Here is a 16,428-nt window from a genome sequence, read left to right as displayed (position 1 = left end):
CTTAATCCTTTGAAAGAACCAATATTAGTGACCAGGGAACAGTAGTACACAAAGTCTATACAAAATCTATTGTAAGTTTCTTTGGCTCCATTTGCAAACTATTCATAGATCTATTCTTTATTCTAGAGTATGCACATAGTTTTGAATAATCATAGGATGGTCAGCACTTTAAGAAGTGACCTGCGTGCTATTATTAGCCAGGGGTTGTTGAATATTCCTAGCAAATCTACAAGAATGCTCAACTGTTCACTGGAAGAAATAAGCTGCAGTTTTGAATGGAAATGTGAGTATATTATTCTTGTTTGACTCCTCAAAAAAGGTTTCCATGTACAGTTTATATAACTTTACATATGACAGAAAAGCAATTGTAGAAAGTGCAAGTGATAGCTCACCCAGACCATAATAATTATATAATATGCAATATATTTATTATGAATTGTTGTGCTTTATGCCAAACAATGATCTTTAATCCACCAGCTGCAAACATGAATTGAATTTTTTTTTTAAAACAGACCTTTTAAAAACACATAATAATAGCGACTTGAACTCAGCCAGGATGGCCGCCTATTTTTCATTACTGTACATTCCACATTCCAGCCCCCATTGAGATGGAGATGGTATGTTTGCAGAAACTTACCAAAGGCAATTTTCTCCTATGGAGTGGGGAAGACTCACATCTCCTGCCTCATTGCATTCATGACAACCACCTGAGGTATTAAAGTGTTGGAGATGGATCATTAAAGGCTAATTGCTTGGTCAATGGGACCCTTGTTTACAATAGCTTTTGTTAGGAGCACAAAGGTAATTTTAAGGGATTTATCTTTATATTGGTAAACATTAGAAATAAGGTATAATTTTAATTGGGTTTAATGTAATGTTTTTGTGCCTGGAAGGATAAAACCAATAGTCAGATTCCTGTTGGACAAAGGTGTTTGTATGTGTGGGGTTTGGCTTCAATTTCAATTCTGCTTCTATTGTGCTTTGAAAGGGCTACAGCGTGAAGAGTAAATAAAACAGCAGTGGTTGCTTAGTCTTGTCAGATCGAGAAGTTTTCAAGTTTTATTTTAGCTAGAGAAAGAAAGCAGCTCTCACAGCTCGGCTGGGAGCTGTTGGTTTTAGAAGATGAAAGAGAGAATATCTTTCTCGGCATTGCTAGAAGAAAAGACATACCATGGAGTAATGGTTAAGAAAATATATGCCGGAAATCTGAAGTCCAGTTAGTTAAGGAAACTAGAGATGAAGAGATGTTTTCAATAGGTCTAGAGTTAATGGAACAGATGAAACTGGGAACCAGAACAGATTACTGTTCAATAAAGTTACAGAGAGTTGAAAAGGCATTGCACCGTGAGAGACCAGAATTATATCTGCAGTAATACTAAGGTTTGTGAGAAATCACTACAGTTTGGGAGACATTATTTGAAATAATTATGAAAATCAGTGGCTGTTCCTCAGAGTTTGTGTAAAAGCCTTTAGGACAAAGGAAACCTAAAGTGGGAGGTGCGAAACCTGAAAGTGAAACCTTGATGGAATCAGCAGGAAGAATCATAGAATTTACAGTGCAGAAGGAGGCCACTCAGCCCATCGAGTCTGCACCAGCTCTTGGTAAGAGCATCCACTTAAGCCCACATCTCCACCCTATCCCCGTAACCCAGTAACCCCACCTCACTTTTTTGGACACGAAGGGCAATTTAGCATGGCCAATCCACCTAAACCGCACATCTTTGGACAGTGGGAGGAAACCGGAGCACCAGGAGGAAACCTACGCAGACATGGGGGGAATGTGCAGACTCTGCACAGACAGTGACCCAAGCCGGGAATCGAACCTGGGACCCTGGAGCTGTGAAGCAACTGTGCTAACCACTGTGCTACCGTGGTGCCCTTAAAGAAACATAGTTTAAAAGAAAGCATGACCTAGAAAGTGGAACATGAAATCACTAATGTGGTAGCTGGATTTCAGTGAAACAAGAGGGTGGATTCTCTGCTCCCCTTCGAAATAGAGTTCGGCGGTGGGGCGGAGAATCCGTTTTGGCGCAGGAATCGGAAGCAGCGCCGGTTTTTCAGTTCTCCATCCGCTGAAAACCGTCGTACACAAGGAGTACAGCGCACCGAGTATCCATCGCCTCAGGCCATGCAGCCGTTGCGGGACACTATTCTGGCGGTCCAGGTCCGCGGGCTGAGTTCGCCATGGAGCACGGCATGGCCGCTGCCGTGTGCATGCGCGGCCTCAGAACCGGAAGTGCTGGGGGTCGTATTGGCAGCTAGAGCTGCAACGATGGCTGTCTGCTAGCCCCCAGCAAAACGGGGAATCGGTGGTCTTTTGACACCAGTTTTGCTGTAAAAGACCACAGTTTTCACAATGGCGTCAGCACTTAGTCTCAAAATCAGCGAATCCAACCCAAGGTGGCTCACAGTATAAGAATCATCTGGGAGGATTTGGAGAAGAAATTCAGAGGCACTCACTTGGGTTGCGAGAGGAATGTGCCTTACCACAGTCATTTGGTGCGGGATTCTCCGGCCGCATCCGCCTGGCGGCCAGAGAATCCCGCCTGAGGTCAATGGAGTTCTCCATCGTCCGCCTCTCACCCGTGCTATTCTTGCGGAGTGCGGGGCGGAAGAATCCAGCCTCTGGTGTGCTAACAAGGGGCTCTGTGTGTTAATGAGATCTCTGTACCTTAAAATAGATGTTGTACCTTAAGATAGATGTACTATATAATCTGTGTTAATCCTAAAACCTGGGTTTAATTACCAAGATAAAGGAGTATTGTATGGCAATCCAATTTTTCCATGTTTAATAAAAGTTTTTTCTTGTTGTTGAAAATAATTAGCAGTCCAATGACTCTGTTCCTCAACGTTATATAAACAAAAGTGAATGGGGGTGGATCCTCCATCGGTCGATACCAGTATCGGGGTCCATGATGCGGCGGAGAATTGCAAAATTGCGATCAGCACTAGATGGCGGCGGGCAGCGATCTGAACACGATGCTCCAATCCCCCCGCTGGCACGGAATTAAGGCCCACGATCAGGCGCCAGCAGGACAATGTAAATGGGTCTTAAAGAGCCAATTGCATCCATTTAGCGGGCCCAGCACCCTATGCTGTGGCCCTCCATGAATCTCCGGTCCTCAGAGTCCATCCGAGGGCCACCCTCCACCCCCCCACCCCCCAAATGAACTACATGCCTATCCCTCATGCACCAGAACCTCCCCCATACTACCATGCCCACCCCACCCAGGGACCTTCTTAATAGTGAGACCTTCGCAGGGACCCCATGAATTAGAGAGTCCCATCCCTCCCCCCTTTCCTGGGACCCCATGAATAGAGAGTCCCATCCCTCCCCCCTTTCCTGGGACCCCATGAATAGGGAGACCCACCCCCGGGACTCCATGAATAGGGAGCATACGGACAACCAAACTGCCGGTCCATGCTCGGGCAGCCTTTTATGCTCAGTTTTACGAGCCCCAGGTGAGTGGGCCTCCACCCACTACTGGGGAAGCTCTACTCCATGAGCCACAAGGGGAGACCAATAATGGTTTCCCTGTGGGCTTCATTGGGGTTATGACAATTATTATATCGGTTTAAGTGTAAAACACCAGAAAACGTCCACTTGACTCTTTTATGATCACAGTGTGTAAATATTACTGAATTAGTCCTTGTATCTTTAAAGAAAACCTGTTTACAGTCAAACAAGGTGAGGGCAAAGAGGGGGAGCCATTTAATCCCCTCCTTGCCTGGCTGCACAGGGTGAATATATTGCAATAAATAAGTGCAAGGTACATGGTGGCGTAATGTTACTGGACCAGTAATTCAGAGTCCTAGGGGACATGGGGCTCTGGGGACATGGGTTCAAATCTCACCACAGCAGGTGGTGGAAATTAAATTCAAATAATAAATTGGAATTGAAAACTAATCTTAATTATGGTGACCATGAAATTATCATTATTTGTAAAAATCCATCAGGTTGACTAATGTCCCTTTGGGGAAAGAAATCAACCAGCCTTACCTGGGTTGGCTTCCAGACCCACAGTAATGTAGTTGACTCCTGACTGCCTTCTGCAATGGTCTCACGTTACTCAGTTCAAGGGAAATTAGAGACGGGCCTTTCCAATAATTCCTTCAGCCCATGAAAAAAAATAAAGGAATTCTATAAATAGGGGAATTAAGTCCATGTTGAACATCTTTGAGAAAATCAATAAATTGATAACTTCATCTTTACTTTCAAATTAAGGAATTAAATTCCTTGAGGTGCTATTTTCCACTGAAAATAAATGGGCGCAGTACTCCGGAAAGATTTCTAAGTGCAGTAGCGAGCAGAAACTGCTGTGAGCTTCCTGGTACTCAGCCTGCTGAGGCCGACAATGCTATTCAACATTAATTGGTCCATTTTGTACTTAAAATTTGGAGTCCCCAATAATTTTTTTAAATTAAGGGGCAATTTAGCCTGGCCAATAACTTGCCCTGCATATCTTATGGATTGTGGGGGTGGGACCTGCGCAGACACAGGGAGAATGTACAAACTCCACACGGACGGTGACCTGAGGCAATTGGTCCACGTAACGAGGCCCCACGGACTTCTCGCCAGCGGATTCGCTGGGACCGCCCTTGCCAGCCCTGCCGTTAACAAAGTCGAGCAGCACTTAAACAGCACTTGCTCATCCAACTCCTCTCAGCTCACAGTCATAGTGCTGAGAAGACCAGCCCCATGGTTCAGGGATACAGACTTGGGGAGGCTCCTTGGTGGAGGACAGGAGGGATGAACTGTTCCCCCCCCAGGGTGCCGGAGGGTGAGCCACAGGGCAGCCAGTGCTGCCTCGTATGAGGTTGCGGCGGCCGTGAGCTCGGGGAGTGTGACCAGGAGGACTGGCCTCCAGTGGTGTAAGAAGGTCAATGACCTACACCAGGCAGCACAAGTGAGTAGACACCAATACTGCCCCCCTCACCCCCCTCCCCACCCACCCCGAGACCTTTCTGGCCCAGGCACGCATCTGCTTCCCAACCCTCCATGCGGCCCTCAACCCTCGCTTCACACACCTTTCTCCCTTCAACTCCCCCCAACCCTTCTTTCGCACACCCCCTCTGACCACTGTGAACCACACATGCGGCTAACGATGTCCTGTCTGTGTCTCCGTAGGAGAAGCTCTCCCACAATCACCTGGAGAGGGCTCAGACTGACAGAGGAGTGCGGACATAGGAATCCTCACCACCTTCGAGGAATGGGCCCTGGTGGTTTCAGGGGTGGCCAATATAGACAGAGGGTCACCAACCGGGGGCTGGCGAAACCGCAGAGGTGAGGATCCACTGGGCCCCACCCGGAGGACCTATCAAACGTGAGTAATTATTGCCTTACTGAGTGACCCATCCCTCCCACTGACCATGGGTGCAATTCTCCCATCGGGAGACTAAGTCCCGACGCCGGAGTGAAGACCGGAGTGTTTCACTCTGGCGTCGAAGGCCTTTCCCAGCCCCCTATTCTCTCGCACCTGGGGGGCTAGGAGCGGCGCCGCGTCATTTACGCGCGTCGGGCCTTGGCGCCGCGTAAAAGCGGCGCCGCGTAAATGACGCGACCGGCCACATAAATGACATCACCCGCGCATGCGCAGTTGCCGTCCTCCCCGCGGCTGCCCCGCAAGAAGATGTCGGATGGATCTTGCGGGGCAGCGGAGGAAAGCAGGTCCTCCTTCAGAGAGGCCGGCCCGCCGATTGGTGGACACCGATCGTGGGCCAGACCTGTTTTGAGCCCCCCCCCCCCCCCCGGTGCAGGAACCCCCCTCCCCAAGGCCACTCCCCCAGCGTTCCCGCGCTGTTCTCGCCGGCAGCGACCAGATGTGGATGGCGCCGACGAGAACCTGTTGTGTTGGGCAGGCCGCTCGGCCCATCCGGGCCGGAGAATCGCCGCTCGCCCATTACCAATGGCAAGCGGCGATTCTCCCAGCGGCCAGCCGTGATTCGCGCTGTGCCAGTTTGGGGTGGGTGGGAGAATCATGTGCGGGCGTCGGGGTGGCGTGGCGGGACTCGTGCGGCGCCCGGGCGATTCTCCCACCTGGCGTGGGAGGGGAGAATTCCGCCCCATATGTCTATTCTCCCACAGGTCCTTCAGCCGACGGCAACGGCCCATTCTGGGTGCCCACTCTCCTGCCTCTCCTGCCACTCTCCCAGGAGAACACCTCGGAGGCGAGCTCCGAGCATGCCGCGATTGACACATCACAGCTGTCATCCCCACCCTCCACCAGCCCAGTGGGAAACATTAATGGAGAGGCTTCTGGGGCACAATCTGGTGAGCACCACACTGCTGCTGATGTACATCAGGTGGAGGCAGCTCCCAACTGGGTCTCAAGCTGATGCTGAGCCTCTGGATCAGGGTTACCCAGAGCTAATGGAGAAGTTAAGGTGTGGCCGTGACATTATGAGGGTGATGTCAGCGACACTCCAGCAGGTCCATAGCCGATTGCAGGGGTCCGAGAGGCTATGGGTGCAGGAGATGGCGCCGGCAGTGTGTGGCACCAAGGCTAACACTGCAAGGGTGGTGACCGCTGTGGAGAGCCTGGTGCATGACGTTGGCAGTATGAGTGAAGGTGTCCAAGGCATGGCACAGTTATGGCTGAGGGGCTCGACAGAATGTCTGACTCGCTGGGGCATGTGGCCCAGAACCAGACTGACCTTGATGAGGTGCTGCAGGACATGTCCTGCTCTCAGATGGGAACGGCCGAGGCGCTGCGGAGCTTGTCCCTGTCTCAGGTGGGCATTGCCAAGGCCCTGCAGAGAATGGCCCAATCACTGAGGAGCATCGACATCGGGGAACCGCCAGGGCTGGCAGAGCTAGATGATGCACGGGCAGCAGGGCTTCGAACCAGCTGCTCCTCTGTCCCGAGGTGAACCTCAGGGCCCTATGGGCACTGAGCAGGTGTAGAGGGTGCTGAGTGCCAGCGCAGATCCGTCCCATGTGGGGGGGGGATGGGGGGGGTGGGGGGGGGAGATGTATGGTGGTCATCAGCTTCTCCAAGTTCCACCCCTCTGATGAGGCTGCATCTCGGAGTCAACACACGGGACAGGGCAGCACAACTGGAAAGTGCCGCTGACAAGCGCTCCAGAGCCCCCGAGAGGACGTCCGCCAGCGGCATCGAAGTCCATGGGACGTGGTAAGCAGCTGGTTGCCTCCACCCCAGATGTGCATCCTGGGGACACCTAGATGTAGCGGTAGATCAAGGAAGGCTAAACACGTTGAGGATCACTGGATGGGGAGGGGGGTGGTGGTAAGTAGGGGTCGGGGGGGGAGGGGTTGGTGGGGAGAGTGAGGTGGAACCATCGGGAGAGTGGAGCATTGTTGGATGCCTGTGACACATTAAAAACCCTTGACCACCATTAGTATTACGCCTCTGTCACTTTCTTCCACAATGTGGCCCAATCTTCGAACCCTTGGCCCATCTCTCCAGGCATCGCCCCAGGCATCACCTCCTCCCCATTGCACTCACCCACTCTGACTGTGGACATGTCCCCGGAGCTGTGTCCCATCCCCCTGGGTGTTCGGATGTTGGCTGCTGCTTGTGTAGTGTTGCCTCCCGCAGTGTTCAAACACAGTGTCCATGCATCAAGGTGTGATTGAGATGCTGGGCAAAGACTCACACATGCCACATGGCCCGCCCACCCACGGGAATCCACTTGGGTTGTGTGAAGTGCTCACCTCACCACAATTGCCAATTCCCGATTTGCAATAGCATTCATCCGCACGACCAGAGGCCTCGGCAGTCGGTGGGGGTTGTGGCTGGTTGGTGGTGCAGACGGGAAGGGGCTAGTGTTGCCCCAAGAATGGGCACACATGATCCCAGGGTTGGCAAGGTAGTGCCAAGCGCAGTTACCCCCCCAGCGTCTCCTCCCCCCTCCCCCTCCCTCCCTTCGCATGGTGGCCCACCCCTGCAGAGGGTGTCCCCCCCTAGCAGAGGGTCACCACCCAGCAGAGGGTCCCCCAACCCCCACCGAGCACTGGGACGGCAAGCCCACTGCCCCCGGGCTCTTTGCCTGTGAGCAAAGATGGCGACTCACCTCCTCGGCTCACCACAGAAGCCTTTCCACCTTGGTTCCCGTTTTTCAAAAGGAGTACCACTTGCTGGGGAGGCCGATGAATCACGGGAGGCCGTTGGATATGCAGTTGCTCCCGTTAATTGTATGGAAATATGGCTTAAATGGTGATAATTGGTTTTTCGCCACGTTACGGCGAGATCCTGATTTAGGGGCTGGTTTAGCACAGTGGGCTAAACAGCTGGCTTGTCGTGCAGAACCATGCCAGCAGCGTGGGTTCAATTCCCGTACCGGCCTCCCCGAACAGGCGCCGGACTGTGGCGACTAGGGGCTTTTCACAGAAACTTCATTGAAGCCGACTTGTGACAATAAGCGATTATTATTATTATGATTTTGCCTACGGGAGCAAGCCACTTGCATCGCAAACTGTTTGATACGTGGTGTGGTTCTCGTTTTCGGCCTCTCATGCTATTCACCGGCCTCGTTTCACTCGAGCTAGAGTGTAACGAGGTCTGAGAATCGCACCCAATGTTTTAAATTGATGTGTATTTAAAACACAGTGGGCGAGATTCTCCGACCCCCCGCCGGTTGCCGAATTCTCCGGCACAGGAGATTCGGCGGGGGCGGGAATCGCGCCGCGCTGGTTGGCGGGCCCCCTCCCGCGATTCTCCGGCCCGGACGGGCCAAAGTCCCGCAGCTAAAATGCCTGTCCCGCCGGCGTAGATTAAACCACCTACCATACCGGCGGGAAAAGGTGCCGCGGGCAGGCTCTGCGGTCCTGGGGGGGCGTGGGACGATCTGGGTCCACCGATCCGTGGGCGAGCCTGTGCCGTGGGGGCACTCTTTTCCTTCCGCCTTCGCCACGGTCTCCACCATGGTGGAGGCGGAAGAGACTCCCTCCACTGCGCATGCGTGGGAATGCCGTCAGCGGCCGCTAACGCTCCCGTGCATGCGCCGCCCGGAGATGTCATTTCCGCGCCAGCTGGCGGGGCACCAAAGGCCTTTTCCGCCAGCTGGCGGGGCGGAAATTCGTCCGGCGCGGGCCTAGCCCCTTAAGGTTGGGGCTCGGCCCCCAAAGATGCGAGCATTCCGCACCTTTGGGGCGGCGCGATGCCCGACTGATTTGCGCCGTTTTGGGCGCCAGTCGGCTGACTTCGCGCCGATACCGGAGAATTTTGCCCAGTGAATTTATTCAGGTTTAATAAAGATGGTCATAAATTGCAGTCAATTGCAAACAATATGTTGGAAACAGACATGGATAATGCTCATCTCCGAGCCTCGCAAAAAATGTTCTTACCAGGACGTCCGCTGGCAGCGTGTAGGTGGAGGTCGCACGTTTGGTGGCTCCTGCTTGATGCACGATCAATGACCACTAAAGCGAGGTTGTAGTCCAACTGAAGGTTTTAATAAGCTAGATGTTTCCCCCAGCAGCTCAGGTACAGAATAAAGGCTGCTGGGGCGGCACGGGCTCTTATACCCCCCAGCAGGGCGGAGCTACCATACATCCTAACCAATAGGAAGCATACAGTTTCCACCAATGGTGCTACAGCCTATCAGGTATCGTAATACCTCTAATACCACATTCACCCCCTGTTAAATAAAAGTCCGGCGGGGGTGGTGGCCTGATACTACAAACATGGCAACGTGGTAGAATTAGTTATGGAGGTACCGTAATACCTCCATACAGCATTTTCTAACTATTTACAATTCTGATAGCTATTTACAATTGGTGATTTAAATTTACAGTTTACAGTTTTAAATGAAGCAATCAGTCGATCAGGTGCCCTGGTTGTCCTCTGTGATCATCGGAGCTTCGGTGGTGACTCCGGTGGAGGCTCGGGCGTCTGTGACTCCGGGAGCATGGCTTCGATCTCCACGGCAGCTTCGGCACCCCTAGACGGTGCTGGTGGGGAAAACGGTTGACCTGGGAAGGGAGCGCCTGCGGGGTGCATCGGTGGGTGGGGGGGCCTAGACGGGGCTGGCGGGAGGACCGATCCTCCTGTAAGGTGCCCTGGTGGAGGGGAGGGTGGGACTGGTGGTTGGGTTGTGCATGGGGTTCGGGCGGGCGCCAGGTCTCGTAGGGAGACCGTATCTTGTCGGCCGTCGGGGTACGCCACTGGGGGTTAGCATGGAGCATATGGACCCTCTCGACCAACGGGTCCGACTTGTGTGCCCGCACATGTTTTCGGAGCAGGATGGGTCCGGGTGCTGCCAGCCAGGTCGGGAACGAGGTCCCAGAGGAGGACTTCCTGGGGAAGACAAGGAGACGGTCGTGAGGTGTCTGGTTGGTGGTGGTACACAGCAATGACCGGTTGGAGTGGAGGGCATCCGGGAGGACTTCCTGCCAGCGGGAGGCTGGGAGGTTCCTGGACCGTAGGGCCAGTAGGACGGTCTTCCAGACCGTTCCGTTCTCCCTCTCTACCTGTCCGTTATCCCGGGGGTTGTAACTGGTCGTCCTGCTCGAGGCGATGCCCTTGTTGAGCAGGAATTGACACAGTTCGTCGCTCATAAAGGAGGACCCCCTATCACTGTGTATGTAAGCGGGGAACGCGAACAGTGCAAAGATGCTATGGAGGGCCTTGATGACAGTGGTTGCGGTCATGTCAGGGCAGGGGATGGCGAATGGGAACCGGGAGTACTCATCAATCACCTTCAGGAAGTACGTGTTGCGGTCGGTGGAGGGGAGGGGGCCTTTGAAGTCCGGTTTGCACTCCGCGCAGATTTGGCAGCCCCTGGTGGCTGTCCTGACCTCCTCGATGGAGTAGGACAGGTTGCGGGTCTTGACAAAATGGAAAAAGCGAGTGACCCCCGGTGGCAGAGGTCCTCGTGGAGGACTCGGAGGCGGTCCACTTGTACATGTGCCACGGGAGAGGGCGTCAGGAGGCTCGTTTAGCTTCCCGGGACGATACAAGATCTCGTAGTTGTAGGTGGAGAGCTCGATCCTGCACCGCTAGATCTTGTCGTTTTTTATCTTGTCCCACTGCGCATTATCAAACATGAAAGCAACCGACCGTTGGTCAGTGAAGGGAGTGAATCTCCTGCCGGCCAGGTAATGCCTCCAATGTTGCACAGCTTCTACTATGGCCTGGGCCTACTTTCCGAATGAGGAGAGGCGGATTTCGGAAGCATGGAGGGTACGTGGGAAGAAGGCCACTGGTCTGCCCGCTTGGTTGAGGGTGGCCGCCAGAGCTACGTCGGACACATCGCTTTCGACCTGGAAGGGGAGGGACTCGTCGATGGCGTGCATCGTGGCCTTTGCAATGTCTGCTTTGATGCGGCTGAAGGCCTGGCGGGTCTCTATCGACAGGGGAAAAGCTGTAGATTGGATCTGAGGACGTGCCTTGTCCGCATAGACGGGGACCCACTGGGCGTAGTGACTGAAAAACCCGAGGCAGCGCTTCAGGGCCTTGGAGCATTGAGGGAGGGGGAATTCCATAAGGGGGCGCACGCATTCCGGGTCGGGGCCTATAACTCCATTTCACACTACGTAGCCGAGAATGGCTCGGTGGTCGGTGCTAAACACGCATTTATCCTTGTTGTATGTAAGGTTAAGGATTTTTGCGCTCTGGAGGAATTTTCGGAGGTTGGTGTCGTGGTCCTGCTGGTCGTGGCCGCAGATGGTGACATTATCGAGATACGGGAATGTTGCCCGTAAACCGTACCGGTCAACCATTCGGTCCATCTCGTGCTGGAAGACCAAGTTGGTGACACCGAAGGGAACCCTTAAGAAGTGATAGAGCCGCCCATCTGCCTCGAAGGCAGTGTATTTGCGGTCACTAGTGCGGATGGGGAGCTGGTGGTAGGCGGACCTGAGATCCACCGTGGAGAAGACCTTATAATGCGCGATCCTGTTTACCAGGTCGGATGTGCGGGGGAAAGGATACGCGTCCAGCTGCGTAAACCTGTTGATGGTCTGACTGTAGTCGATGACCATCCTATGCTTCTCCCCGGTCTTTACCACCACTACTTGAGCTCTCCAGGGGCTGTTAGTGGCTTCAATGACCCCTTCCCTCAGTAGCCTTTGGACCTCTGACCTAATAAAGATCCGGTCCTGGGCACTGTACCGTCTGCTCCTGGTGGCGACGGGTTTGCAATCCGGGTTGAGGTTCGCAAACAGGGAAGGCGGGTCGACCTTAAGGGTCGCGAGGCCACAGACAGTAAGGGGGAGTATAGGGCCGCCGAATTTGAAGGTTAGACTTTGGAGGTTACACTGGAAGTCTAAACCCAGGAGTGTAGCCGCGCAGAGGTGGGGAAGGACGTAGAGGCGGAAATTTTTGAACTCCCTTCCCTGGACTGTGAGGTTTGCTACACAAAACCCCATTACCTCCACTGAGTGTGACCCGGAGGCCAGGGAGATTTTTTGTTTAATGGGGTGGATGAGGAGAGAACAGCGCCTTACCATGTCGGGGTGTATGAAGCTCTCCATGCTCCCAGAGTCGATTAGGCAGGACGTCTCGTGCCCGTTGATGAATACGGTCGTTTTAGCAGTTGAGAGTGTTCGAGGCCGGGACTGATCCAGAGTCACCGAGGCTAATCGCAGCAGTTGAGAGTTCTCTTCGGGCAGTGCGTGGTCAGCCGAGCTGGGGTCCTGGGGGTTCATCCAAGATGGCAGCTCCCATTGGTCGCACATGGCTGGGGGTGCACAAAATGGCGGCGCCCATCCCTCCAATGTGGCGTCCACAGAACAAGATGGCGGCGCCCGGGGTCCGCACGTGGCCCTGGAATAGGAAGATGGCGGTGACCGCTGGCCGCACGGGGACAGTGGAAAAGTTTGTGGGTATGGTCCGCATTCGCCGCCGGAGATCACACGGGCCTGACATCGCCCCACGAAATGGCCCTTTTTGCCGCATCCCTTGCAGGTGGATGCGCGGGCCGGGCAGCGCTGGCGGGGGTGCTTGGCCTGCCCGCAAAAGTAGCAGCGGTGCCCCCCAGGGTTGCCAGGCCGCCTTGCAGCGCAGGCCTGTGGGGGGATGGGGGAAGTCTCGAGGTCGGCCGCTGAGGGGTTCCACGCTGCCCAGGGGGCTGCCGCGCGGTCGGGAACTTAAGCGCGGGCGTTCCTGGAGGTCACATCCAGGGAGCCTGCAAGGGCCCATGCCTCCCTGAGACCCAGAATTTCTTTTTCTAGCAGTCGCTGGCAGATTTGTGAGGATAGCATACCTGCCACAAAAGCATCCCGGACCAAGAGTTCAGTGTGTTCGCTCGCCAAAACTTGCGGGCAGCTGCAGTTTCTCCCCAACACCAGGAGTGCACGGTAGAATTCTTCCAGCGATTCCCCAGGGGTTTGGCGCCTTGTTGCAAGCAGGTGCCGTGCGTAGACCTGGTTTACCCGGCGAATATAGTGTCCTTTTCGCAGCTCTATTGCTGCATCAAAGTCTTCCGCTTCATCGATGAGGGTGTAAATCTCCGGGCTCACCCTTGAGTGCAGGACTTGCAGTATCTGTTCTCCCGTGGGTGTATTTTCGGCCGTCCCGAGATACCCTTTAAAGCACGCCAGCCAGTGCTTGAAGATTGCCGCTGAGTTCATCGCGTGGGGGTTGAGTTGCAGACACTCTGGCTTGATTCGGAGCTCCATCCTTTCTTCTTAAAATTCTAGCTTATTAAATTGATGCATGATCAATGACCACTAAAGCGAGGTTGTAGTCCAACTGAAGGCTTTAATAAGCTAGATGTTTCCCCAGCAGCTCAGGTACAGAATGAAGGCTGCAGGGGCGGCACGGGCTCTTATACCCCGCCCAGCAGGGTGGAGCGACCATACATCCAAACCAATAGGAAGCATACAGTTTCCACCAATGGTGCTCCAGCCTATCAGGTACCGTAATACCTCTAATACTACACTGCTAAAGCTTTTGGGCGGGATTTCCGTCCTGCCGCACCCATTTTCTGTTGTTGCGCTTCCCCACCGGCAGTGGGATGCTCGGTCCCAGCAGCCTGCCAATGGGCTTTCCCATTGTGGCAACCGCCATGCCGTGGGAAACCCGTGGGTGTGAGTGTGCTGCCGGTGAAGCGAAGGATCCCGCCGACGGGGAATCCGGGGCGGGATTCTCCGACCCCCCGCTGGGTCGGAGAATCGCCAGGGTGCGATGTGAATCCCGCTCCGCCACTCCGACGCCGGCTGCCGAATTCTCCAGCGCTGGTTTTCAGGCGAGGGTGGGTATCACGCCGCGCCGGTTGGGGGCCATTGGCAGCGGCCCCCCCCGGCAATTCTCCGGGTCCCAATGGGCCGAGCGGCCGCCCGTTTTTGGCCTGTCCCACTGGCATGAAATGGACATGGTCCATCCTGGCGGGACCTGGCTTGGAGAGTGGCTAGCGGAGTCCTCGGAGGGACGCGGGGGGATCCGGCCCCGGGGGGTGGGGCCCCCATGGTGGCCTGGCCCGTGATCAAAAATCAAAAAGGGCGACAGTACAAGGTACAGTGAGTGAGGGGAGCTCAGTGAATAGCCCCAGTAATACTAAAAGGAATAAAACAGGAAGTAAAAACATCAATGGTAAGTGATGCGGCAGGTTGTTACATGAAGATATGGGTTCAACGCCAAGGAAAATTAGGAGAAAAGTTAAGAGGAAATATAACTTAGGAGAGGTTACTGATCGAGGTGTTAAGATTCAAAACAGAGGTATAAAAGCCAACATAAATGTACTTTACCTGAATGCTCGTAGTATTCGGAATTAGGTAAATGAGTTGATAGCGCAAGTCATCGTGAATGACTATGCTTTAGTGGCCATTACTGAAACATGGTTGAAGGATGGTCATGACTGGGAGTTAAATATCCGCGAGGGTATCAAATTATTCAGAAGGACAGAGTGGATTGTAAGGGCGGTGGTGTAGCTCTGTTATTTAAGGATGACATCTGGGCAATAGTAAGGGATGACATCGGTGCTATGGAGGATAAGGTTGAATCCATTTGGATGGAAATAAGGAATAGTAAGGCGAAAAAGTCACTGTTAGGAGTAGTCTATAGGCCATCAAATAGTAACATTATGGTGGGACAGGCAATAAACAAAGAAATAACTGATTCATGTAGAAATGGTACAGCAGTTATCATGGGGGATTTTAATCTACATGTCGGTTGGTTTAACCAGGTCGGTCAAGGCAGCCTTGAGGAGGAGTTTATAGAATGTATCCGCGATAGTTTCCTAGAACAGTATGTAATGGAACCTACGAGGGAACAAGCGGTCCTAGGTCTGGTCCTGTGTAATGAGACAGGATTGATTCAGGATCTCATAGTTAGGGATCCTCTCGGAAGGAGCGATGACAATATGGTGGAATTTAAAATACAGATGGAGGGTGAGAAGGTAAAATCAAGCACTAGTGTTTTGTGCTTAAACAAAGGAGATTACAATGGGATGAAAGAAGAACTAGCTAAGTTAAACTGGGAGCAAAGACTTTATGGTGAAACAGTTGAGGAACAGTGGAGAACCTTCCAAGCGATTTTTCACAGTGCTCAGCAAAGGTTTATACCAACAAAAAGGAAGGACGGTAGAAAGAGGGAAAATCGACCGTGGATATTTAAGGAAATAAGGGAGAGTATCAAATTGAAGGAAAAAGCATACAAAGAGGCAAAGATTAGTGGGAGACTAGAGGACTGGGAAATCTTTAGGGGGCAACAGAAAGCTACTAAAAAAGCTGTAAAGAAGAGTAAGATAGATTATGAGAGTAAACTTGCTCAGAATATAAAAACAGATAGTAAAAGTTTCTACAAATATATAAAACAAAAAAGAGTGGCTAAGGTAAATATTGGTCCTTGAGAGGATGAGAAGGGAGATTTAATAATGGGAGATGAGGAAATAGCTGAGGAACTGAACAGGTTTTTTGGGTCGGTCTTCACAGTGGAAGACACAAATAACCTGCCAGTGACTGATAGAAATTAGGCTATGACAGGTGAGGACCTTGAGATGATTGTTATCACTAAGGAGGTAGTGATGGGCAAGCTAATGGGGCAAAGGTAGACAAGTCTCCTGGCCCTGATGGAATGCATCCCAGAGTGCTAAAAGAGATGGCTAGGGAAATTGCAAATGCACTAGTGATAATTTACCAAAATTCACTAGACTCTGGGGTGGTCCCGGCGGATTGGAAATTAGCAAACGTGACACCACTGTTTAAAAAAGGAGGTAGGCAGAAAGCGGGTAATTATAGGCCAGTGAGCTTAACTTCGGTAGTAGGGAAGATGCTGGAATCTATCATCAAGGAAGAAATAGCGAGGCATCTGGATGGAAATTGTCCCATTGGGCAGACGCAGCATGGGTTCATAAAGGGCAGGCCGTGCCTAACTAATTTAGTGGAATTGTTTGAGGACATTACCAGTGCGGTAGATAACGGGGAGCCAATGGATGTGGTTGGCAATCAGTAGCTAGTGGTGTCCCTCAGGGATCAGTGTTGGACCCACAATTGTTCACAATTTACATAGATGATTTGGAGTTGAG

The 16,428-nt window shown here is 52.8% G+C and overlaps 1 protein-coding gene across 1 annotated transcript in view; it reads left to right on the top strand.

The window, feature by feature from the left end:
• Positions 1 to 16,428, top strand: part of LOC140391324 (DNA-binding protein RFX8-like) — a 110,387-nt gene that overhangs the window by 39,817 nt on the left and 54,142 nt on the right. Inside the window, exons 4-5 of the mRNA XM_072475911.1 lie at positions 127 to 283; positions 1,069 to 1,176. Of these exons, the coding sequence (XP_072332012.1) occupies positions 127 to 283; positions 1,069 to 1,176 (265 nt within the window). The remainder of the gene's footprint in view (positions 1 to 126; positions 284 to 1,068; positions 1,177 to 16,428) is intronic.

This window comes from Scyliorhinus torazame, chromosome 15, assembly GCF_047496885.1.
Source record: "Scyliorhinus torazame isolate Kashiwa2021f chromosome 15, sScyTor2.1, whole genome shotgun sequence".
In the NCBI taxonomy this organism is placed as follows: Eukaryota; Metazoa; Chordata; class Chondrichthyes; order Carcharhiniformes; family Scyliorhinidae; genus Scyliorhinus; species Scyliorhinus torazame.
This window is presented reverse-complemented; position numbering and strand designations above follow the sequence as displayed.